Source organism: Lytechinus pictus, chromosome 17, assembly GCF_037042905.1.
Source record: "Lytechinus pictus isolate F3 Inbred chromosome 17, Lp3.0, whole genome shotgun sequence".
Classification (NCBI taxonomy): domain Eukaryota; kingdom Metazoa; phylum Echinodermata; class Echinoidea; order Temnopleuroida; family Toxopneustidae; genus Lytechinus; species Lytechinus pictus.
This window is the reverse complement of record NC_087261.1, coordinates 2132797-2159685: the sequence shown is the minus strand read 5'-3', so window position 1 is coordinate 2159685 and position 26889 is coordinate 2132797. Positions and strand designations below refer to the sequence as shown.

Here is a 26889-nt window from a genome sequence, read left to right as displayed (position 1 = left end):
CGGGGTAAGAAAAAGGGAATAATCCTTCATAATAAGCTGAGCAAAATAGGGTGTGGCTGAAATATTTCATTCAATGTATCAACGCAAATAATACCCCTTTCATAAACCCAATAAAACCTATCCTCCAATTAGCCGCCTAAGAGTTCAGTTTATTTTTTTTCTCATTTCCAACAAAACAGTATACAAAATCCATCATAAGAGTAATGCGGATAATTCAATAAAAATTGCGTTCACAAACTCCGAAAATTATCCGCATTATTTTTACGAGCACCCGTCCTGAAAAAGGCAGATAATCGTCATGACAACTGGACATGCCCCCTCCGATGCGGTTGTGTTGGAAAAGGGTGACCTTGTGACCGCACCATGGCAATTATCCGCATTATTTGGAAATACGTTCATAAACTCAAAATCTTGTCCCGATGCCGCTATTATGCGGATAATAGCAGCATCAGAATAATGCGGATAACTCTTGTCCTCCTCTAATTTTACGACCAAATTATGCTGCTATTAGCCGCATAATTGGGTTTTATTGGGTTTATGAAAGGGGTATAAGAATGAAAAAGGTGGATGTAACTGCATAATTCTACATTTATCATAGCCAACTGGTATTTGGATTAGTCTGGAGGATTTGAATATTGATAATACCACTTTCTGAAGGGGTATTTCAGCTTGCAAAATCTTCTTGTGAAATCCTTGTCTTTAGCCCACATCTAAACATTTTATCTAATAAAGTAGAGTGTTGTAGCCAAGTGGCAGTGGATTTTATAGTCTTCTGACTTTGAGAACCATATCGAATGCTACATTGGTTTGAAAGCAACACAATGTTGAACAATTGATGTAATTTGAGTGAAGATTTGTTTTCCTTTTATGTTTCAACAAATAGTCAACTTTGACTGCGAGTGAAAAGAATGAGCTGTAAGTGCCGACTGGATTGAGGTATTTTCATCTCATGCCTTTATCTCTCTGGGGCCCGTTTCTCAACACCTGGACAAGTTAGTCATATCTTTATCCACCAACCACGGAGTTAGTTCCAATCTTACTAAACCCGTTTCACGGAGGGCTTCCTAACTAGAATCCCTTGATATCGATACTATCGGTAGAAAGAGCAGACGAGACGTAGCCTTAGTCACAAAATAGCATAATTTTTGAAGAGCAAAAATGTGATAAAACTGCAACTATTGTGATTAATTTGGAAATACATCTAATAAAAATAATAGCAGAGGCAAAATATGAACCATGCATACTTAAACCATGAAAACTGGAGCATTCAATTGCTGAGAAAATCAAATTATGAATAATTCATTTCATGACTAAAAAATCACATGGGGACATTGAGATGGGTATCCCCGGGATAGTAAATTTTGATAGTTTACGAAAGTAAACCACAATTGTTTTCTTTGTAAAATAATGATAATTATACGTTTATTTATGGTTCCAAACATCATCAAAATATAGTTTAACATAAATGTTTAAATTTTTACACACCGAAACACACGATTTTGAAAAATTCTTTGCATAAATTAGAGATAGAATTTATCAAAAATGTTGATAAGTGTTTGAAAACGACGAATACGAGTCCAGTTATGGATGACCTGCCGTGGTAGAATCTTTATCGATTCAATTATTTTACTATTTCAAAATGAGTGGTTTTGTTGCGTTTTACCAACAGTTTTTATAGTTTCTGTGCATTACAATTATTATTAAATGATATATCACACCTGTTTTGCAATGTAATTTCAACTTCTATGAATGATTACGTAAGATTACAATTTTCAAATTTTGAGGCAATTTTGCATGTCATAGTCTACCCACGTGATGCCACTACGTCATTACGAAAGAAGTTATGACAGGTTCGGAGGTGTCATAAATATTTGGTCAGGTTGTTGTCCCCGATCTTGGCAAAGAGGGCTTCGTGAAACGGTAAGCGGACAAGTAGCTCACTATCTTCGATTTAGTCAAGAAGTTAGACTTATGACGGTGTTGAGAAACGGGCCCCTGGTAGATATTTGAACAAAGATTTTTCAGATCTTGTGTTGCCCATGAGCATATCTATGTAGTGAAATGTGTGGCAGATGCATGCATTTACAAATAATTTTAGGTATTAAAAATGTAATTTTGGTGCTTGAGGTACCTAACTGCTTCTCGGTGTTCAACCCTCAAGAATAGGCCATTACCTATTGAAAAAAAAAGTTTCAATGCTATTGAAAAAAACAAAAATACCCCAAATTTGCTGAAATTTCAAAATTCACATCTTACATGTAACATCAATGAAAAACCCATCTATTTCCTACAATTCATTGACATTGTTTTGATATAGTTGGAAACTATCCCAGAACATTCCCTTCTTTCTTGACTCTAATAGTTAGTTTTCATTCAATGACACATTTGGTCAACAACATAAAAGTCTACACGTGGAACTACAATTATGGCATGCGGTTACCACTTACCATTCTTTAACGTCTTTATTGCAACGGGTGTGGTGTTGTTCCATAGTCCTTCCCAGACTTCACCGAACTGTCCTGTCCCTCGAAGACTCTTCAGCTGTAAGGAACTCCTTGGAATCTCCCACTGATCAACAGTGTTGTATGAAAGGCCTCGTGTCTGAGGCTTTTCAACCTGAAAATTTCACAAGAACAAAGTGAGGTTATGTAGAGTAGACCGGGGAGCACATCCACACAGATATGTAAAAATCCAGCATATATCTATATCAAAACACACTGTTAAAAACTAAGGTGTTCCTGACACCAACTGGTATCCCAAGAGGACCAGATCATAAGGCGTTAAGATTACACCTGAGTTTGAACAAATACCAAAGAGAGTTTAACACAAATTCAAAGGGGAAGTTCAACCTGACGAAAAGTCAGTTGTAAAAATACCCCAAAAATAATAAAAGACATTAACGAAGATTTGAGGGGAAATCAATCAAAGTGTAAGGTGGAAGTTACATGTACTAGTATTTTTAAGTTTTTATTTGTAAACATCATATACGAGCAGCTACCCCATATGTTATGTAATATATAATGCATCAATTTCATTTTTTAATGGTTCATGACAACTGATCTTTTTAATCATTGATGGATTTTCCTCAAACCTTCAATATTTTTGTTTATTTTTCTGCTATGATCTTCCCCTTTAATAACACACTGCAGAGACTAGTAAAGTTCCCTATATGTATACACCAACTACCGTTGTTGCAATAGGTCGCTGACCAGTTTGATATCTGCATTAAAACAGAAACATGACCAAAAGGGAACTGACTTTGACCAATACGCAGACATTTTTTGTTGGGGGGGCAGAAAGAAGAAACTTGAAAGCAAGGGAGCAAAGCGACCGAGGTTTTCATTGTGGCACTGTCTCATTTTTATAAAATTGAAGGATTTTTTTCACTTTTTTGGTGAATTTTGTGAAAGTTTACAGTAAAAAAATGTAGGATTTCAAAATTTCTGGGGGGTACAACTGCCCCCCTACTGCATACGGCCATGATTTTTACATCAGTCTACATTAAGTTCCAATGCTCACATATAAACTATTTATTCTACATGCTGGAGATTGTTGTGCTTTATTGTAATTGAAGTTTCTGACGAGGCACTCTCTATTTCAAATCCAAGCAATGATTCACTTCATTTAATAAAGACCTTATTGTATGTTCATATTTTCCCCTGTCTTAGTGTCTTTATATCTGATTTTACCTGACATACTCTAATGGAGAAAATTACCTCCAAAATTAAATAAAAGAAAGCCCGCTTACAATTTTTTTTATAAGAAACTCTCTCCTTTTGTCATCATAGCCGAATGAATACCACATCAGATTCAATATCACTTCAACGTAACACTATATCTCAATTTACATGGGGCCTCACAAAAAGGCTGCATAATGTGCAAGTATAACATACAACAAACACCTTTGTAGGCACACTACAGTACATCATACCTCATGTATGCTAGGTATTGTATGAAGAAGTTGAGAAGTTGCTTTTATTTTTACAATTTTGAGGACACCATTTTGTAAACAACTTGACAGTTTGGGTGTGGCACTTTGCTACACTGCAGCTACAATAGTCTGCAAGAAAATCCCCTGCCCAAAAGTACAATGTAGATTTACATTTGTAATTTTTTTTTAACCTCCTGGTCTCTAGTTTAGGATCGATTCATGATTATTTTACTTTATTACTTGTTGGAAGCCATTTTTTTAACACTCCTGAAGATCAACTGTTTTTGGCTTGTCACCATAGCAACGATATACAGTATTACACAATGAATGACACGCTGTGGTTTTTATTAAGTTCCTGTGTGGTGAAAGGCATAGTCATACAGATTTATGTTTAGGGCTTGTGCCTGGGACATGGATCCTAGAGTACATGATTGAATCAAGAGATAGCAAGAATTACCATACTGTGATTTATCAATATTAAGAGACTTAGTGCAAGTGTTAGAAAGAAATCTGTATGTAGCCGATGATTGATGTACCTCTGCCCTACACATATAGATTTCTGTGAAATATCATAAAATTATTATTCTTAACAAGTTTGAAGTGTTCTGCATAGTTGCTAAAAAGCCAGAAGTACACTATACCTGAATATATGATATGGTAATGGAGCCACATACTTTTCTGAATTTTTTCATGGTGGAAATATTGAATTAACATATTAATACCTTCATTTTTCTATCAATATTACCAAAATTTTTGGTCATTTACTGATGTAATGAATATTTCTTGAGTCCATATTCATAATGTCCAGATCCAGGTATGGTAATGTTGATCCAATTTTAGTCCAACGTTCAAGCTTTTACTACAAATTATAATAAATCAGGGCCCCGTTTACGGCTAAAGCCAGGGGGTGTTGCAAGTATTTGCAATCAATTACAAATTTCAGGAGCTGCAAAACCAGGGATGTCGGGGGGGGGGGATAAAACTAAAAAATAACCATGCATCTGATTACGCCTTTTTGAATGGTCAGCCCACCCTCCCTTTATACATTCCATGGCCTCTGAATTTTTATTACAACTTAACGATTGAATAATCAAATTATACTTGGGTAGATTAGTCTATACTTCTTGTTACAAGAAGCAGATAGATTTTGAAATTGCATGTACTTAAAAAAAACATATACGTAGATTTCTGCTCAATTGATTTTGGGACCAAAATAGACTTGAAATCAAGAGTAATTTTTCTTGCAATCCCTCATTAGTCTTTATGAAACATATTTCATTTAGATTTAAATCACTATGAAATCAAGGGCCCATTTCATACAGACTATTTTAATGCTAAGTTTTCTATTTGCTATCTACCATTAATTACATGCACATTGGCAAAGTTACCATAATCTTTTGAAGGCCAAATCCACCTAAACAATGGGTTCATTTAAATTCATCAAGCATCAGAAGTAAAAAAGAAATATATGGAATTTTTCAAAATAATCTGTTACACACATGTGAATGAGGAGACCATCTCATTAAAGGGATGCGCCGGGCTGATGATATTTACATCTAAATAAATAGAGTAAAATGCTGAAAATGTTATCAAATATTAAACAATTTATTGAAATTTAAAGATTTACATTATTTCGGTGAAACAGTTCTAGGCATCATAAATATTCATTAGATGGGCTGATGATGTCACATCCCCACTTTCCTATTTCTTATTTAATTACATGAAATCATAATATTTTTCATTTTTCATAAAAGTGTGATGTGAAATAAGTTGCAGCAAAAAATGACTATTAAATGCACTTAATCAGTTGTCAATCCAATTGTTTTAGGTTTTGGTAGAAGATTTTTGAATAAATGTAATTTGATATAATAAAATACAAAATAGCAAGTGGGGATATGACATCATCAGCACGTCTAATGAATATTCATGAAGACATGACTAGAACTGTTTCACCAGAATAATGCAAATCTTTAAAATTCAATAACTTTATTTGTTATCCGATTTTGATCAAATTTTCAGCATTTTGCTCTGTGAATTTTACTCTTATTTATTTTCAGCCTGGAGCATCCCTTTATGATTTTTTTTTGTATTTTGGAAGATGAAATATCATTTCTTTCCCTTTAAAATGTCATAACTTTAATATTTCATATCCGATTTTGATGAAAATTTCAGCATTTTAATTAACATTAATTTTTCATCATTTTATTAAACCCAACATTCTATTGGGTGAACATCCCCTGTAAGAATCTGACCCCAGAGAAAACGAGAAGAGTTAGAACAACTTACCAAAACACATGGTCTCCTGAGGTTTACACACAGACCATCGGCATCCCGTTGATAATGTTGGACAAGTTCAACCAGGGTTGCAAACGTACATCTCCTTGCAATGAAATATCCTCCCTCATCAAGCTGTCTGATGCGATAGTGTTTGATTGTGTCTCCATCACGCACTGTACAAGACACAAAAGACAGTATGAGGGAAATAATGAAATGAATTAACCTATGTTCATACATGTAGTGCAAAACAAAGCAAAGTTGCCCAATGTACTTAACATACTTTACATACAGATCTCCATTGCAAAATGAATAATACTTCACCAACAGAAGTATTAAAAGCAAATTCGACATTTGTTGAATAAATATTTTTCTTAATTCCAGATCAAATCACTCAAAATCAGAACATCAAGTGGGGGCCTACATAGATGTATTTAGTTGTATTTTCCAAAGTAATTTCAGAATAGGAACCCCCATCCATCCAGGATTTTCCAAAAGGGGGGCAAATTTTTCGGAGGAAAATTTTGAGCAAAAAAAAAAAGTATTCAACCACAAATAAAGGATATTTCGTACCCGAAAAAATTTGACAAGCAAAAAAGATAAAAAAGCACAAATTAAGGGTATTTCGTACCCGAAAAATTTAACAAGCAAAAAAAGGGTCTTCAATTTCTAAAGAGGGGGCACACCTCTGTTTTAATGGCATTTTAACATTACAATTTTTTTATTTCGCTTCTCAAAAGGGGGGCACGTGCCCCATGTGCCCCCCCCCCTGGATCTGCGCCTGCTTGGGGCCCAAAACGTCCTCCACCTGAGGACATCCGGAGCAAGCAATATTAACTCCCATTTTTTTTTCCTTCCGTCTCTCTACATCGTCCCCATCGATATGAAAGAAATGAGATTCTCAGTAAGCTGAGAAAACGCATCCTGGCTGTGTGTCTGCAAGCTATCTTCATATTAAGTTTCTTTCAATCAACAAACTCTATGCGGGTCTCCATATCAACATGTGATAGTCTGATATTCTCAGGCAATAGTAAAAAATATTCCACTCCCCACTGCACCTTATCCATTTCTTGAGATGGAAATTAAAAAAAAAGGTTGTCATATCACTTTGGTTGAGATATAGATGTATAGAATGTCAGGTATAGATTTCAAGGTGTATGAAGTTTTTAAATGAATACATGATTTGACCACAGTGAAATAATAGTATTCGTTATCTTATATACAATAACATGCAAGGACAGATGAACAATGAACAATATCTATTGGTATTTGATAACCTAAAGGCATTGTGTGACGTAGTTAAGATTAAAACTTTCACTTTTTTCTCGATGGAGAAAATAAAGAACGGCATGAAGTTTATGCATGTAGATTATTCATACCAAAGGCCATAATAAATTCAGATAAACATTGGCAAACACACGTTGTGGAAAGGTTCGATGGAAAATATTTCCCCAACACAATTTTTTCAAAATTGGATTTTGCTTTGATTTTTATTATTTTCACTTTATATTTTGGAATTCAAATTTGTAACCTGAAAGATTGCAATTTTCTGTGTTCTCCCTGAATTCTGTGATTTTTTGTGTGTTGTCCAAATTGCGGAAAACTGGAGACACTTTCCTTCAACTGCACTTCTAAACTAGGTGCCTGTTTCATAAAACTTGTTGTAACATAATAAACAAATTTGGAAGAAAAAAAACAGTTTTAATCTAATAAAATAATTCCATTTGATTGGCCGATAGTAAACTTGTTATAGAAATTGAGCATTTTTTTATGTAACAATTCTTTACAAACTGGGGCCCAGGATTAATAATGGTAAATACACTTGTACAGATAGGCCTTCATGTTAAAGTTGTACTCACTGTAGGTATGGAGGTGAAGGCAATCTAAGACTAGTATGATAATACATACACTGTACATGTGTCTTAGCCCATCATCACCGTCTCATCTGCCTTTTTTATTTTAATCACTATCCCAGCCATCTCAACCAGCAGTGTTCATACTGGTAAATGACCATTTAGACTGTAATTGATACTGTCCCTGGGTCGTTTCATGCCTTCTTATACTCAGACAAAGGAGATATCTCCTTGCTCACACTCATGACTGCGATCTCTAGCAGATATTTTTATCTTCCCCCCCCCCTCTCAAATATGAAATATATCTTTAAAAAATATCTAAACAATTTTGTTTTTCAATATTAAAAAATGAATAAGCAAATAATATGGTACAGAAAACTATTAAATAAAAGTATCAAAATAAATAAATTGAAATAAAAAATTAAAAAGAAGTATGAATAAGAATTAAGCTGGAAAGAAGGGACCTTATGTAAAATAAATTTCTGTTAATCTTTCCTGTCTGAACACAAACTATTATACAAATAATTATAGAGCAAATATTAGATGCATTCTGGCATGTATTTTTGCAGCAGGCCAAGCTAAGGCGTGCAATCGCAAATTAAATGAAATCCAATATTGGGCCAAGGAAAAAATAAATCAATGCTGTTTGACGAGTGGGTTGATATACCTTATTTGTGGATAGATGAGGGAGTGTCATGCTCCTATGTCACAAAGTAAGTTATTTTCTTTTTTAATCAGGTTGTCTTTGATATGAGCATGAGAGTATTATGTACATGTACATATAGGCCTACACAGTTAATCTAATTTGCTCAAAACGAGGGAGATATTTTTCTCTATTTTCATCCATTTTGTTTTTCTTGTTCAAAGCTAAATTTTATTTATCTTTATTAATAATAATATGTTGTGCCTAAAGAAGAACCGAAATGGAAAGAGGAAGTATTCAGATAAAAATCATAAAAACATTACTCTTTATGATTTTTGCGCAGTGTACGCAGAGAGTAACCCAGGGTATTGAAATATTAGTTTGAAGTTGGGCGTGCCATTCCTGTGAGTAGAAATATTTGGTAGGCCTATTATGTGCAAAATGAAAAAAAATTCATTTAAATTTACATATAGTAGGCCTAAAGTAATATGCAGCTATAACGCTATCAACTCTGTATAATACATAATTGAACGATTACTGCTTAAAAGTAATCCCCCCCCCCCCCACGAAAGGAGAAAAGACAAGAAAGAAAATATAAAACAAAAGAAAGGGAGCATAAAATAACCTAATTAGTGCAATAAAAAGCACCAATTGATGCTGAAAAATAATATACATGTAGCCCTTTAAAATATTTCTACCCTCCTCATGCCCTTTGCTTTATATACACATGGATGGACCTACTACTACATGTAGGTCCATGATATACTTGCCACACATGTTCTCTTCATCACAACAGAGCCTTGTTACATACAGCATTGTGATTGATCTTAGCATTGATTTTTAATACTGATCACACCCAATTATCAATGCAATTAATCGCAGAATTCAGCCCCGCAATCAATCGCTGAGCTTTCATGCTACCAGGGAGGCCTGTTCTCTGTAACCCTGTTCTTATCTACTTTCTTAAACTAGTTTATTCGAAACCAGTGGAAATGGGGTCTTCCCACGAGGCCGAGGGTTGACAGGACGAGAGTCCATGAGGACGAAAGTCCACGAGGCCGAGGGTCTACAAGACCGAGGGTTCGGGAGGCTGGCTTTTTTCAAATCGCGGACCCTCGGCCTTGTGGGAAATAATCTGCCTCGTGAACCCTCAGCCTAGTGAACCCTCAACCTTGTGGGCCCGCTCCAGTGGAAACCAGGACCCCGTTGTCATCTACATCCTTTAACTAATTGTGGAAACCTATTTTATAGTGGGAATCAGTTGAACATGTTGTGGGGATGCTCAAAGCGGTCTGCTAATATTGGTCTTCCGCACCAGTTTGGAAAACCACCTCGCGATGTGGATTTGAAGACCTCTTTTCCTCATAATTTGGTTTAAGCATAGGTGAGGACACTACCATTCTTCAGGAAGCGATCTACGCAGGAAGTAAGAGAGTGTGCGCATGTTGGGCCTGCTACTATAAGTACAAACTGTATGTGGATTGCATACGCTGTGGTTTCAAATTTCATGCGAAACATGTGACTCAACTGAAAACATTCCCTTAGCAACAAGACTACTTCATGTGAAGTGGTTCTGGAAAACCATTACAGGAGATGGTGATGCGAACGCTAGAGAAGAGATCTCCTATTTTTGTTTAATTGAAACCAGTATATGAAGGTAGATGAGAATGAGGTCTCAGCTTTGTGTTATTGGGGGGGGGCTGTTCTCCATGTCTCAACCGGTTTGTAACAGGAGTTAAGTGACACAGGTCACCCTGTATCCTCCTGAATGCTTTACCAGGGCAACTACCCCAATCCAAATCATTTTAACAGCACCACTCAACAACATTTCCCACCATTCTCTAGACTACAAGGATGGAACTAACTATATTCCATAAAGAGATATACACATGCAAGATCAGTAGATTCAGACGGCTGGAATAAACTATACAGAACCTCCCGCAAAAAAAGGAAACCAGGATTCCCAGTTACTATTTAAACATACCTAAACAGCATATATATGCAGTCTTTCATACATCATCATAACATTAAACTTTTTATCTTCATGTTGATATTGAATATGACAAATTTGGGCATAAATGAGCAAGAAGAATTTGAAAATTTAATGTTGAAACCAAGCTGTGCAGAAAAAACCGCATACATTCGTAATTCTGAAGCTTCGTTATTCCGAAGGTTCGGATATTCCGAAGGTTCGTTATTCCGAAGGTTCGTATTTCCGAAGGTTCGTAATTCCGAAGGTCCGTTAGTCCGAAAACGAAATGAGGTTTGAAATTCCGAAGGTTCGTTAATCCGAAAACGAAATGAGGTTCGAAATTCCGAAGGTTCGTTAGTCCGAAAACGAAATGATTAACGAACCTTATTTCGTTTCGGACTAACGAACCTTCGGAACAACAAACCTTATTTTGTTTTCGGTTTAACGAACCTTCGGAACAACGAACCTTATTTCGTTTTCGGATTATCAAGCTTCAGAATAACGCCACAAATGTTCGGATTAACGAACCCTTTTACGTTTTCGGATTACCGAACATCGAGGTATAGGCAATTTACGTGTTTCGGAATAACGAACCTTCGGAATTACGAAGTATAACCAAAAAACTGGGTTGAGATTTGTTCAAGATGCTGAGAACCTTGCATTAGAAAGGGATGGCTCATTTGCATATCTTTCATTTTCTTTGTTTCTTTCACTAATCTCTTTTAATACGAGATTGCAGATTCATAACATGTAAGTTTCTGCGCAAATCGTTCCAGGTATGCCTCAGAATTTATTGTTTTTACTCTACAATGTGTGAATAATACAGTGAGTGTTTGGTCATGAATCAAAAAGGAGATTCTACTCTATGTTAATTTCATGATCGAAACGTATGAAATTATTGAGATATTTTACTCTCAGGTGGGATGCACTGTATTTCACTAATATGCTTTACACACTGTACTTTTTTTCCTTAACCCCGGGAAATTGGTGGGGCTAAGGGGGGGGGCCTTAGCCCCACCAATTTCCCGGGGTTAAGCTTAGCCCACTTCGTTTTCACACTACGTTTTAGCAAAGTGGGCTAGCACGGTAAATAGTACGGTACTATCTGGCCCTGCAAAAAAGCAGGGTTAGCCGGCTTATTGTGGTGCTAGCACCACAATTGCGGTGCTAAGAGATGCAGTGTGAAACGAAACTGGGCTAAGGAAAAGTGGGGCTAAGCAATAGCCATTCACAGAAGTCGAAATTGCACGTTAATCACGTTCTGTATGGTAAAATCATCAATATTCATGAGCTGTGGGATAGTCCGGGGTTAAGGCGTTAACCCCGGCTAAGCAGATAGTATGGGGTTAAGAAAGACAGTATGAATTAAAAAAAAGATAGTATGGGGTTAAGGATAGTCCGGTGTTAAGGATAGTATGGGGTTAAGGAAATGCAATGTGAAAAGCATATAAGAAATACAAACATAAGATTTGTAAGTTTAGAGATACACTGTAATAGGGGTGGGGTCTTTTCTTAACCACATTTTTTGTATTGTGTAATATTTTTGTAATATGTGTAATAAATGACCTTTGAACACCTGACCATATGTCACTCTTTTAATTTTATCTGACAATGAGTTCAAATTTTGATTTTTGAAAATTAACAATCTCTAGCTTTACAAAAAGCTTTTGCGTTAATTTGCAAGTATAATTTTGATCAAAATTTTGAACAAAATTCATAAATAAAATGTGAAAATTTCTGTGAATTAATAAATTCCTTTCAACCATAATACCGAAACCCCAAAATAATATTTCCTTGAATTAATGACCAAACTGATTCCATTCAGTGATTTTAGGGAACAAAATCGCTAACTATGGAGTGCTTGGATAATTGTCACTCCTACACCCCTACTTCTGTGTTCTTAAATCAATGAACCATACACTCTATAGAATGATTGTTATTAAGAAAACCAACAAAAAGTTCAATGAAAAGGCTATTTGTTTGATGGAATTGCTGCATATATTTTACCAATGTCTATTTTGCATCTTTGTCATAGAAATTCAGAAGGACAATCAACAGAAATGTTTTACTTTCTGAATATATATCTCTAATTCTAAATATAATATGAGCTATAAAAATGTACATATTCTACATCTAAGAGAAGTAGTCCTACATGTACATTCTCATGTACAGGTATCCAAAGTTGTTTTTTAATGGTTGAAAATCTCTACATTAGAAAGTGTAAATTGTCTTCCGTACAAAAGAAGTTGTTTAAAACGAATAGCTTTCGGATACACACATAAACAGGTGTACAACACAGTGATAAATGAAATACAAGATGCAACAAATTAATTGGAAGAATAAGAATACCTTGAATGAAATGAGAAACATTTTTGGTTGTTACTTTTTGGAATAAATGAATTCAACATGTGAAACACCACAATCCAGTCACCCTTGGTTTGATACATAATAATTGTTATTCTTTCAGAGTAAGCAACATAAGCGGCTGATTTGGGAGAAATCGGTTTTGTAGAAGATTTCATAATCATTTATAATACATGTACATGTAGTGTTCGCCTACATGTAGTATCAAGTCATACATAACTTTTGAAACTTCAAGGTAATTTTTCCTGCTTTAGATAGATTCAGAGGAAATGAAAAAAATAAATAATAATAAAGATTTAAAAGTTATACCAGAAAGGAATCTGGAAATTGCTACGTGCATATGAGTCTGGAAACTTACACTTATACATGTATATACATGTAAGGGGAGATTAGCACAGTGCACATAAATCGACCAACCCACAACTGCTAAACTTACCCATGCTTTTGTATCTTCCCACATTGATTACTGCAATTCTGCTCTTTCTGGTATCCCACTGTCACATTTACGCCCACTTCAAAGAATTCAAAATAGTGCTGCAAGGCTTGTTACTCTTTCAAGAAAATCTGAACATGTTACACCTATTCTGAAATCACTTCATTGGCTTCCAATACGCCAACGCATCATTTTCAAAGTTCTTCTCATGACGTATAAAATAATCAATGGCCTAGCTCCTGAATACCTCTCTACTCTCATTTCTCTCCGCTCTTCTAGCTCACTCAGACCACTTCGTTCTTCAACAACCTTGCAGCTTACTTTAGGACCACGCACAAATACCAGTTATGGGGATCGAGCCTTTTCCGTTTTCGCTCCAATCCAGTGGAATAAATTACCATCTTACATCCATAATGCCAACTCCCTTGATCAATTTAAGACCTTGCTAAAGACCCACCTTTTTAATGTATAGGTATCAGTTGTGGGTTGGTCTGTATTGAGGTGCACATCTTAGTTGCATTTGTTTGTTTAAAATTTTGCTTTGAATATATCAAGGTTTTTTTTTTTTTTTTTTTTTTTTTTTTTTCCCGGTAATTTAGTTGATAGGCAGAAAACTGAGCGCTTAGAAACACCTGTATTAAGCGCCCTACAAATGTTATAATTATTATTATTTATTTAAAGACAGGATAAACATTTATTAAAGTGCAATAATGGTATATTTCATGATGAAGATATGAGCACAGTGAATATAGGTTTGATGAACAATGAGATAAATAAAGACAAATAAACACAAACATTTAAAGCATGGTGCATGGAAAATATACCACACAAAGGAACACTGCAAAACATATACACGTAGATGGCATGTTTGAAAGTGACAAAACATTCGTATGTAGTGCTCCTACTTAACTATAAATAATGTATCCTTATCTGCAAATTTACTACTTTTTTTGCAATGTGAAAACTACATGTATTTTGCAAGGTGAAAAATCAACAAACATTGTGTTACATCCTGTAAAGTCAGACATTCTTTAACTTCCTTTAACAGTATACTCTTTATATTCTCTTTTTTGACAAAATACTATTTTGTTTTTGTTTATCTGCTTATATTCTTCGAATTGTATATTTGTTTTGTATTATTTTGCACTTCTTGTTTTGAACAAAATATTGGCGAATGCCAGTGACGTTCTAATAAATTCAATTCAATTCATGTACAGGGTAGAAGGCCTATTCATGTGTGGTGCATGATGGTGAGCTGTAATACAGTATTCATGAGTTTCTAGTGAATTGATGCTGCATTAAGGCGATACAATACCACACATGAATTGCATAATTTGCAAGCTAGATGATGGGATGATTATATAAAGCCGCCAAGCTTTCCAATAAATCCAGCATGGGTGCAAACGCATGTATTATGCATGGGACTTCAGTCCGTGCTGCATGAAAATCTGATATGATTACAAACCACAGATAGACAGGAACCCTGCTTCCAGAAGACACAGGCAGATTAACATGATTGATTGCTACGTTCTTGCTTTTTTTCAAATGGCATGGATTTGCGCTTTTTTTATCATGGTGTCATTGAGTCGGTTACCTGACAAGGAATGGTCATTAATACTACTCTCGCTCTTTCTCAGGAGGAACGAGCCATGTTCGTTGCCTTCATCCTCCAAGTTCTTTTCCGCCTCCGTCCGTTTGATCTTCCCAAAATACCACCTGAAGGGGCGGGTGTGTTCAGACAAAATATACCGTACAGGGGATGATGTGTGGGGGAAACAAAGGAAAACAAACATTGAAACGTAAAATTAGACATGCAATGAAACATGATTGTTATTGTCATGCAGATGATTACCTGAGAGGGAGTAATCCCCGACTCTGCTTTCGCTTTCTCGTATAAGGAATGATCCGTGTTCATTCTGAGCTAGAAGCAACTTCTTCTCGGCGTCCATACGCTTTATACTACCGAAGAACCATCTATGTAGACAACAGGGAAAGAAATTATCAAATACATTACATATCAATTATATCATATTGTCATTGTTATTTGAAAAAAAAAATTGTCATCATCATCATCACCTGTGTTAAGATAAGAAATTATTCACACTGGATATGGTGCATAATAATATAAACGGAAGATGCAATCTTTTTCTGTGTGAAAAAAAAATTTTCAGTATTAATAGCATCAATACAATCAAAGTTATTACTATTAAATAATACTACCAATTTTTTAACATACATGTACAATGAAAATTAATAGATTATGATACTAGATTTCCCAAACAAGAAAACACACAACCCATGTTACTGAACATATTTTAATAACAAATGTCAACCTTACTTTATATTGATTGTAAAAATTACTTGCCGAAGAATAATCTCTCACATTTTTTCCACTGCATTCAATGATAGACAATGATTTATTTGTATCAGTGCCTTTACAAGAGTACTACTAGTATTTGATTTCATTTGACTGCTTTCAGGAAGTAATTAATTGCTACTAATACTCTGATCATTTCCTTTCACATCAAGTGTCAACAAATAAAAGAAATCACCCTCAAGTGTTTGAAAATGAAACTTGATGATAAACTTTGTTATGGGCTCGATTTTTGAGTACCATTCCAATTCTGCCAATCAAACTAAACTGGACTATGCATGCGAGGGTGACATCCAAGTGCGCAATAATGAAATTGAAGAGCTAGAGGCCTGTATATATACAATGTAGGAAGATAAAGCATGGCTATTGTGTGCACTGACTACATTAAACAATAAAAAAAAATCATTTTCAACTTTCAGAGAATGATGGTATTTTAATACCATTCTAAAAAAGTTCATTCTCTACTATAATTTTTGTTCAATTTTAAATATTGTTTTTATCACTGATCAGCCACAAAATCCAACTGCAAATGCAAACTTCATTGCACACTGTTTCTTCCATTTTTAGAATATACAGTCCATGGTGACTGTGAAACTAAGGCTCTGCTACTGACCATGCCATTATTTCAGATGGAATTGTTTACTTAAACTCAGTTCATCTCACTGTTCTATTTAACCCCCAAAACTTCTTATCTTATTTAGGGAGCAAACTGAATAACCTGAGATATGTTGAATTGGAAGTTGAAATTGAAATGAAATCTTAAACTACCACATCTTAAAAGAAGTCTTGGTAATACCTGAATTTTATATTATAATTTGGGTTGTTGCACATTTTGTCCAAGCACATATTAAAATTGGTTTTGCCTCAAGACTTTGCAACAATTTTTAATAAAAATTTACTCTTCCATTTCATTCCTGTCAAACTTTCAAAAGATGAAGGGCCACATTAATTCCCAGCAGTCTCTCCTTCAAATCTGCTGATGACTCTTCCAATTCCAGAATGCTACCATTATAATAAAGCAAATATTTCAAGCAGCTTCCAGCATTGTTTGGGAAATACTTTGAAAACAAAATGGTCTGTCTTGCATCAAGTCCAAAAATCAACTTATAAAAGGAAACAATTGGGCATTAGTTAGATTCCTAAACTTCCTGATCATGCATAGCATGTAATATATCATCATGGATTAAGAGGTCATATGAGATAGAGGGCAAACAGTGAACTTGACTGGCTTGCTCACTGACAGACTGACCGACCAAGGGGGTACACTCTTACATGTAGGTCAATGTGGGGTTATTACAGTGCAAGTCATACAGGAGAAGATCTGATGGACAATAGAGGGGTGTGGCAGATGTCAGGAATGAATTTGAGGCCAGGAGTTCCAAATCAAGGAGGCCGATAAAATGTTTCTCCCATAAAATTTGTACACGTGACTCACTCTGAGGCAGAGGCCTGCAAAATCTGGCTCAAACATTCAAACTAATAGTTTGGTGGGATATAAAAAGTGGAGACACACCTACAGAACATGTCAGGGATGGAGTTGAGGCCAAAATTGCCGGCCTTGACCTTGGCTTCGTGCCCGAGTTACATGTACATGTGCAAGGTCTATGGGAGAAAGTTTAATCTGCCGGCCTCAATTACAACACGGATCAATACAATGTACATGTATGTACACCAGACCAGAAAGAGAATAAACACAGGTACATTGTATGTTGACCTACAAAGCATATATATGTGAAACTAACATCCTTGTTGGGTCTTCTGGACTATACCAAGGGACCCAACCAGAGCGTTCACTAGCTGAGCTTTGAGTTCTTCTTGACAAGAACCAGCCGTCGGATGCTTGCCTGGTATCAGTACACACGCTGCCCGTAAGACAGGAATCTATTAATTGGGACTCATTATAACACACACCTCCAGGGGGAACAAGCAGGGAAATCACGCTAATAAACTGAAGACGTAAGCAGACAAAATAGTGTGTACGTACATACTATACTGTACAGGAGACTCGGGGCGCGGAGCTGGGGCTTGGGGATGGGGCTCACATCACTCAATCAAACAATTTTCATTTTAAATTAGATAACATTGCAGCATAGAAGATTATTAAAAGCCCTATAAAAAATCTCAATTTTCATCTGCGATTATGTTTTAATTCTTGTAAATAATAAACATGTTCAGTTTGGTCCTTTGACCCTTGTATCATCTATGCTTTAAACAAATAAAATAAATAATATGTAGCAAATTGACCATTGATATACCCCCATGTTCTTCAAATAAAACATTTGACACAATGGTATGAGCATCAATCCTATTTCATTTTGAATTAGACCTTATTTTCAACATCGCAGCATAAAAAAAATTAAACCGAAATTTTACAACAACTGACTCAAAGGTACTGTAGAGCATCAATGCTCTTTCATTTTAAATTTAGACCTCATTTTTCAACAGCGCAGTATAAAAGATTAGAATGAGAATTCTAAATATGCAGCAAATTAATCAATATACTCCATTTTTAAAACCCTGACTCAATGTTACCGTACATGTAGAGCATCAATTTACATATACACCCAGCCGTATCAGCAACTGTTTGGGTTCCGGCAATCTAATTTTACCCAAAATTATCTCCCGAACCAGCTATTCTTAACGTGAGCGACATCTTAAATAGATCATGAGTCATTTTGACATCATTACAACGTCAACGTGGCAACCAAACAATAAGCATCTGCTTTGCTTGGTCCATGCAGCATGGTTGGATACATCTTAGAGTGGACAATAAGAAAACAGTGTTTCGTTCTAATTTCAATCAGAATTGGTCGGGGATTGTAAGAATATTAAAATAGAGAGTGTTGGATGCCTCTTGCATGTGATGTCAACGTGACTCAAGATACTAAATAAGCCTGATTTTTCTTCCTACTGTATGGTACATGTAATACATAATGCAGCTTCAGAACTGAAGAGCTTCATGAAGGTGTCCCGAGATTTGTACATGTAGGCGTAGTATAGACCTGTATTCAGCAAAATCACAACAGGATACAGAAATTGATGACCTTGCTTAAGTACAGTAACCGATCTGTTTTTAATAATAATTACAAGTACATTTATAATTATATTGCACAATTTCTATGTAAATATAATCAACTGCGCATTACAATGTTATATTACCCCGGCTATAGCCGTGCTGGCTGGCGTTCAAGGAATTACTTCCTGCCAATCTCACGTCCCTCAGATTGAAAAACGAGAGTCATGACCACTAGACCACGATGCCCCCACATGACTTTTAACTCTCCCAAGAAGTACACAATACATAAAGCACCATATAGGTTTACACATAATATCAAAATGCCCACAAAACAGTAAATAAAAAATCTACAAACATGTAGTCTGTCTGTCTCTTCTCATTCTCTTGGAAACCACTGTGCATCCTACACTTGGCTTGACATCACTAACACCATTCAAGGGCAATGGGACAAGAGTCATATTAACATGTTCCTCGTATCAATTGCTGTTCCTTGGTTTGCATATAAATTAGTTTCAGGGTTATCAATGTACAGGTATGACATGGAAGGTGAGAAGGACAGTATTATGGACAAAAACAGTGGCTGCAATTTTATACCTTCCCAATTTAGAACATTATATGACTCACTCAAAATGCATTAAAATTTACAAGCAAAAAATGGCAATACATTTAACCAGGCCACATCCACAGTACTTGACAGAAAATACTCGTGCCTTCAATGAATTTTTTAAACTTATGCCCCCTCCCCCATCAAAGAAATAAACTAATACCGAAATATATATCTCCAAAACAGTCATCATAGCCAAGCAGACCTACATGGAATATAAAAATGATTCATTATTAAATTACAATTACCTGTATGTTTGTGTTTATTCATCCTTATCATCAAAATAATCCCATGTCAATTGTGAATAATAAATGGATTGAATACAAATCAAAATTGAATATTATAAGGCTTTACAAAAAGTATTCACAATTCTTTATGCAAATTGAAGCCTACACTGTACATGTTAATGTAGCCTACAACATGTAGCATACTTTTATTGATTTCAAATTCAATACCAATCAAGTTAAAAATTTCAATATAAAAAAAAACAGTGTAAATTGTTATTAAAGTCTAGGCCTATATGTACATGTACATATGCAAGTCAAAGTCAAGACTGCAAATGCACATGGCATTCGGTTGTTTTCTAATCAGATTAATACGACGAGGACAATACTTAAAAACCAAGGATTAACAATTTTGCACTTTCAATAAAATTTCTAAACAGATGGTGAGTACCATGAAATTGACTCTCACTCAATTCACATCCATTCTTGATATATGGACCTTGTTTGTCTACAATCCAACAAAAATAAAGAAGATGACTCATTTCAACCTCACAAACACACACTGACACAAAGACTGCTTTATTTACACTCTGCTAGACGAGAATAACAAACAAAGAAAGGGCAAATAAATCTAATAAATCTAATGGTATGAGCTCAGGGAAAAAAAAGTGTGGTGTATAGGATATTGAGCCTGGACATTGCAATCGATTGATATTGCAGGTACTGTATGTATGTCTACTACACTGTAAACACTACATTGTATGTACATGTGTTAGGCCCTATGTACATGTACATTAGCCCATGAAAACACATGTAACATGTACAGTAATATTCTAATTTACTTTACACATAGGATAGTCTATGAACACGTTCATGTGATGTACTTATTTAGATTTGCATGTCAAGTTGCACATAATATTTTCACACAAACAAAAATTTGAAAAATTACACATGTAATGTTATTGTATACAGTCATGTACATTTGTTATCAATTTATAAAGCTGCATACATTGTACATGTACATATTATTCCGTTTAAAAAAACTCTTAAAATGAACCATTCCATGGGCTCTACTGCAACTTCACATTTCAGGAGGGATGTTCTATATTTTTTTCTGCAAATCACCATAATTTGAGTCTGTGTACTGTTCAGTATATATACATATTTTGCCTAATATATGATGTACCTACTTTCCTACCTTTTTGAAATGGGTTAATTTCCAATGCAAATATTTTTTTCAAAACATGGATGTTGACAGTAACATTCCAAACATTCCATTTGATTTTATTCCAAACATATTTGGTTAAAGAATGTATGAATACTTAATAATTTTTTTATTTCAAAAGGCTATTGCACAATTTATACAGGACTGTACATTGTACATGACTACATGTACGCATCCATGGGCATTTGCCTCCCCCCATCCCGGACCCTAATTTGTAATTAACCAAAAAAAGGGGGGTTCCTTATTAATATTTCTAGAAAAAAGATGTGCTGCCCCCACTGTTAAAAAATGTGGGATCTACCATTGGGTACATAAAATACAAGAGAGAAAATGTCCTGGGATTAGTTTCTTTTAATACAGACACAGAAAAAAAACTGTCAATACAATGTATACCAACATGCTTACTATAGTACACCTCTTTGATCAAAGGGAGTCAACCTACATGTACAGAATGCCTTTTTAGGTGTGGACTTTGAGACTGTACAGTACATGTAGGCCATATCATTTTGTACAATATTTAGAAAAAAGCTACCCTTCTCACATATTTTTTTGGTTGTGGGTGTGAGTGTATCATGTATGGGGATAGTTGAATGCCCCCCCCCCCCTTTATAAAATTGTGTGTGTAAGGGTCATCCACTCAAGTGACCCAATACAGTTCAGAACAGAGTGAAGGCACTACTCTGCCATCAGCAGAACTTGACATTCTGAAATCTGAACCCAATGTTTGTTGTTTGGAGCATCAATAAAAACAGCTAATCCTCTTCAATCATTTTATGACTTGTTTGCTTAATTTTCAACAGAAAGCAGTTTCATAGAACATTTGAATCAGCAAAACTTTTAAAATCATCTATCTTTAAAAGCACAGGGTGTGTAAAACGAACAGTAAATAATCAAAAGGCAATTCACTCGAAAATGTACATAATGGTGCTTGCTCATAACATTCCATGCTCATAAAGCCATAACATAAAACTTTTGAGAGGTTCAGGTTTGCTGGCAGGATATACATGTAGGAGGCAAAACGACCCAAGGGTGACCTCATTTTTAAATCAATTGAATATCAGCATTATACAGCCAATATCTTTTGTTTTGACTGGCTTTGAGGGAACGTTAAATATATTGCCAGCAAAAGAATCATACTGGCCGGAGTCTTTAGACGAGGGCAATATGGGTCTTTTTTAAGAGCAATATATTTGAATTTGATGTTCCCCAAAAGAAGAGCCACTCAATATGATCATCCGAATCAGATATCTACATGTAGGGCAAAAATCATGATAATGGTGATATTTTTTAAAGAATAGTGTTCTATTGTGTCATGTTAATATCAGGGTCTAGGCTCTGCACTTTACCATTATGACATACTTGCAAGCGCCCAGATACAGCGTTGTCTTTATTACAACGTAGATTGTTGGTGCGCGGATCATTATGAAGCATATCTCTTCAAACGCATTCTCAAAGTCCCGGATGCGAGACCAGGGAAAATACAAAGGTATGTTTTGCGTAGTCTCTGCATGTAAAGTCAATACGCTCATTGAGACCGAGGAAAATACAAAAACTATACATGTACCTATCCCTTCCCGATATTCAGAAAATGTAGGGCAGTACGGTTTTGTAAATGACCAACTCAGATGTCTGATAAGGGTGATAATCTCCTTTATCATACAGTGTATCTACTTATTTTTTTTCTCCTGTTAGTGTTAACTCTGTACTTGAAAAATCATAAAGGGGCACCCCCCCCCTTCCACTGACCCACGTTGTGTCATCCCTGACTGGACTTGGCTTAATACAACATGTAATTTGCATTATTAAATGCCAGGAAAATAGCCCAAGTTTACGCACAATTTCTCCTGTAAATTCAATAACTTTCAGAAACAATGACATTTTACATCTTTGGGAGCCCATCTGTGCAAAATTCCAGAGCCCATACCATTTTGTGTTGAGCCTCCAAACTTTAATTGAAACAGAAGAAGAAAAAAACAGACTTTGTACATGTACGCCTACATGTACATACTGGACTGAACATAAACAGAAATCTGTAGCTTTTGAATGAATTCTATATCATGCACAGTTGCACACATAAAAAAGTTGCACTCATTTTGAATTTCAATTATGTCTTGGGAAATGCAATTAGTGAGCCGAAGGTTGTAATAATAGCGGCCAGCTCCAGATGAAATCGAACTTCCATATTGCAGTGCATAGGTGGAATATGAGGATCACTAGTTATTAGTTTTCAAGAGGAACAAGGGCATGGAGTAGCCTGTGGATGTATGTAGATCTAATAAAGGGGAAAGTCCGCCCTAACTCCAAATTTACTGCTTCGGCGGGTCAATTTACTTGGGGGGTCCAAGGAAAGTATAAGATATTGAACAGCAAATGTTCCCAATTATTATTGCACACAGAGCAAGAGCCTAAATTTACACCAAGTATAATTATAGGGCCTACATGGCAGTGTAAAAATGCAAAACATCTGAGTGAGTGAGTGAGTGAGCGAGCAAGCGAACTAACAAACGAATAAACTATTTAAAAAAAAAGATAATTGAGCTAATTTGGGCAGATTGAAGGACTCTATGGAAATAGCCATTTTTGCTAGTGAAATGAAGAGCCTTTGTTCAACTATTGTCTGCAGGGCCAATATTAAACACACAGCATACATTGTGAGCCTGGTATTGCATGGACAAAGACAAGTAATTGATAAACAGTGTGACTTGGCCTGAGAACTTAAAATCCAAAGTCCTTGTTTTCATACTCAATAAGCTTTGGTCATTAATTCCATTTATCTCTGACTATTGGCCATCACAACAGCTGATGATCACCAAATTGTCATTAATCAGACAACTGAACAAGTCAAGAATAGCCTTCTTCAAATGTGATCTCAGTCTGTCACTAGAAGGCCTGTACACTGTAGTACATGTGCATACATGTAGGTACATATGTACATGTAGGTCCAAGAAAGACTTGTGCCTACATATGTACTGTATGCCCAATACTCTATTCATGCTAGTTTCAGTTTGGGAGTAAATTTGGATCTGGGCCCTGTCTTACAAAGAGTTACAATAGATCCAATCAATCCAAAAGTAAAGTCGGCAACGTTAACCTCTAAAATGCACAAGTTTGATCAAAATATTTCATAAATATTTATATATGATTCATACATTCATTCATTGTTTTCTTGAAAAGTTAATGTGCTTCTTTATACAAAGGCCATTGTGTAAATTTCCTGGAGTAAAACTTATAACATTGATGGATTTTCCATACAGTTGAGATTGATTAGATCAATTGTAACTCTTTGTGGGCGCGTCGTGGTCTAGTGGTTCTGACTCTCGCCTTTCAAACAGAGGGTCTTGGGTTCGAATCCTAGCCATGGCGTGTTTTCCTTCAACAAGAAATTTATCCACACTGTGCTGCACTCAACCCAGGTGAGGTAAATGGGTACCGGCAGGTAATAATTCCTCAAAAAGCTGTGTGCACCTAAATCAGTAGCCTAGCTTAGCCCGGTAATAATAATAGCAGGGCCACTGGGAGAACACTAACAGTTTTGGGATTATTATTATTTGTAAGACAGGGCCCTGGTCTGAAATCTGAACATACTGTAAATGTACTCAACAGTACTATAGGTACAAACTATCATGGCCATAGATGGCATTGGATTAAATCAAGCCCTGACTTTCCAAACATCATCCATTACATGTCTACATATACATGTAGATCCATGTTAATCCATTTTAATCCAAAGAAGAAATAGTTTCCACAAGTCGATTGGATTAGGAAATGAAAATTGTCTTTCTAAGGCCATTCTCCTTCGGAAACTATTTTCTCCCCTCTTTTTTTACTTGTCAAAGCAGTTGTTTTTTTAAGTTGATACTCCAAATTCAATTTCTTCCTTGCTACCAGTTTTCAAACCAAAATGATCTACGGTATTGCAAATGAAGACAGTTTTTACTTCAAATGAGAAATTATGGGAAAATTACAAAACTCTGAGTAGTTGCCTCCTTATGATTGGGTGGGTCCTGTCAGAATAGGGGATTTGTGAAGACTGATGACAGGTCAAATGCAATTTGAACCTTGAACCTTGAAAGGTAATCCCTTTCAGCAGAGTTATCCTGGGATGAAAACATTGTGTATCAGTGCGTGAGTGCGAGGTGCCATGGTGAAGTAATTTGAAATTTCACTTTAATATTCATTATATGATTAGAGATCAGTTTGGGGATTACATATACTGTAGCCTAACATCAGAATTTAATATCAATTTACTCATATCAAAATAGGCCTAGAGTCAATTCATTTTCGCCCAAACACTATTTAAAAGACTTTTTTCACTTTTTACTTTTCATTTTTGATTACTTTTAACTTTAATTTTTATAAATTTTGTCCCTGTTTTTGTGTCATGTTTTGGTTGATTACTTTGTAAATTCATCTTGTATTATTTTGCATTGTTCATTGTTCAATGCCTTACTGATTTATAAGCAGCTTTTAGCTGAAACATGTACTTTACATGTAGCAGGCTTTTCAACCATAATAAAATAAATAAACAAATCAAATACAAAGATTAAAATATGGTATTAAAGCCTACAAATTGATCGTACATTACATTTTGAATCTGATCGGAAATTTCGAGTTCATATCCATGTCAACTCCCAATGTTTGTTCTGGTGTTTCATTGTAAATCAATTCAATTCAACTCTTAATTTCACTCATCACAAAAAGAGAAAACACAAGAATCACATTCATTTACTGTACATATACATGTACAAATACACAAAAAAATAAAAAGAAGATAAAACATTTCACATTTAAACATTTCATAAATGTGATTTTAAACATCATATATTATTGGAAAAAATGTCTTCCCTTGATCCTACACAGATTATACAAGGCTAAACACATGAAACAAACAAGAGGCAATATATTTCATGGAGAATATAATTCACATATATGCATACACTTTGGGATTGGCAAATTTCCTACTTTTTGTCATATTGTCTGAACACTGTTCAATATTATTTTGAGCCTTTTATAATTGTACATGTCGGCCCTACATACATGTACATGTACTGTATATAGTACAGAAATATATCGGAAGATATTCATTTCCTACCCAACTGAATGGAAAAGAGATATATGCCACCACTGATTATGATGAAGCTGTGAAAAAAAGAGAGATGATTAAAACATCAAATGAAAAGAATACAATATATTCATAAAAAGACTTATGACATGTATGATGGGGAAAGAATACATATTAAATCAAATTTCATATTATTATTGAATATTATAATATATAACAAGAGACATGAAATTAATATAAAGTATTCATGATATACAGGGTCTAGATAAGATTGTAAACTTGAAGATATTTAGAACTTACGGTTCTGATTCTAAAGATTGCACTTTAGCCACATAATTACACGGGATGTAGCCTTCTAAACCGGTGAGTCTCGATCTCGCTAACCACCAATCACCAGAGTCATTCTGAACTTCTAATTCTTCTCCTTTCTTAAAACCTAAATCATCTTGAGTCCTCGCTTCATAGTCAAATAGGGCTACATATCTCTTCAAATTGGATGGCTCATTCCGACCACTAGGACCAGCACTTGGTCCTATATTATAAGGTTGGTGTGTTGTGCTATGTGGAGGAGGTGCGTTCACCACGATGTGCGACCCCGGAGCTCCGGGCGCAGACGTTGACTGCATCCCGACATCATTACCTCCAGATACCTGCGTTGCTGGGGATGGATTATAATGTTTATCGCTCTTTGTGAGTCCTAATCCACGCAAACAATTCCCCATGGTGAAAATAAGGATATATCCAATGTCACAATCCTAAAATATATGAAGAATACTATAAATTTCCGACAGAAATAAGTTACAGTCCTTCCATTGTGGATACACTGGCTTCGACATCAATTGACACAAACCAATGCGCTGCGCTGATGAAGAATTCAATCGGGCGGACGTCATTCGTGTACAATGGGTGGACGT

At 35.4% G+C, this 26889-nt stretch overlaps 1 protein-coding gene across 1 annotated transcript; it reads right to left on the bottom strand.

Annotated features, from left to right (window-relative positions):
- Positions 1-167: 167 nt before the first annotated feature.
- Positions 168-26889, bottom strand: LOC129279839 (tyrosine-protein kinase Src42A-like). Its single transcript, XM_064112349.1, has 4 exons — positions 26276-26889; positions 15323-15444; positions 6218-6381; positions 168-2616 (listed from the first exon to the last, which is right to left on the bottom strand). Exons 1-4 carry the CDS (start codon positions 26695-26697, stop codon positions 2437-2439), a joined length of 888 nt encoding a protein of 295 aa, XP_063968419.1. The 5' UTR covers positions 26698-26889; the 3' UTR covers positions 168-2436.

What these genes read in the sequence shown, in the direction of transcription:
- LOC129279839 (XM_064112349.1), bottom strand. Translation starts at nt 26,697, where the DNA reads ATGGGGAATTGTTTGCGTGGATTAGGACTCACAAAGAGCGATAAACAT. An exon ending in CGGGGATTACTCCCTCTCAG is followed by an intron (nt 6,382 to 15,322) that starts GTAATCATCTGC and finishes TGTCTTGTACAG; the next exon opens with TGCGTGATGGAGACACAATC. An exon ending in TCAGGAGACCATGTGTTTTG is followed by an intron (nt 2,617 to 6,217) that starts GTAAGTTGTTCT and finishes TGAAATTTTCAG; the next exon opens with GTTGAAAAGCCTCAGACACG.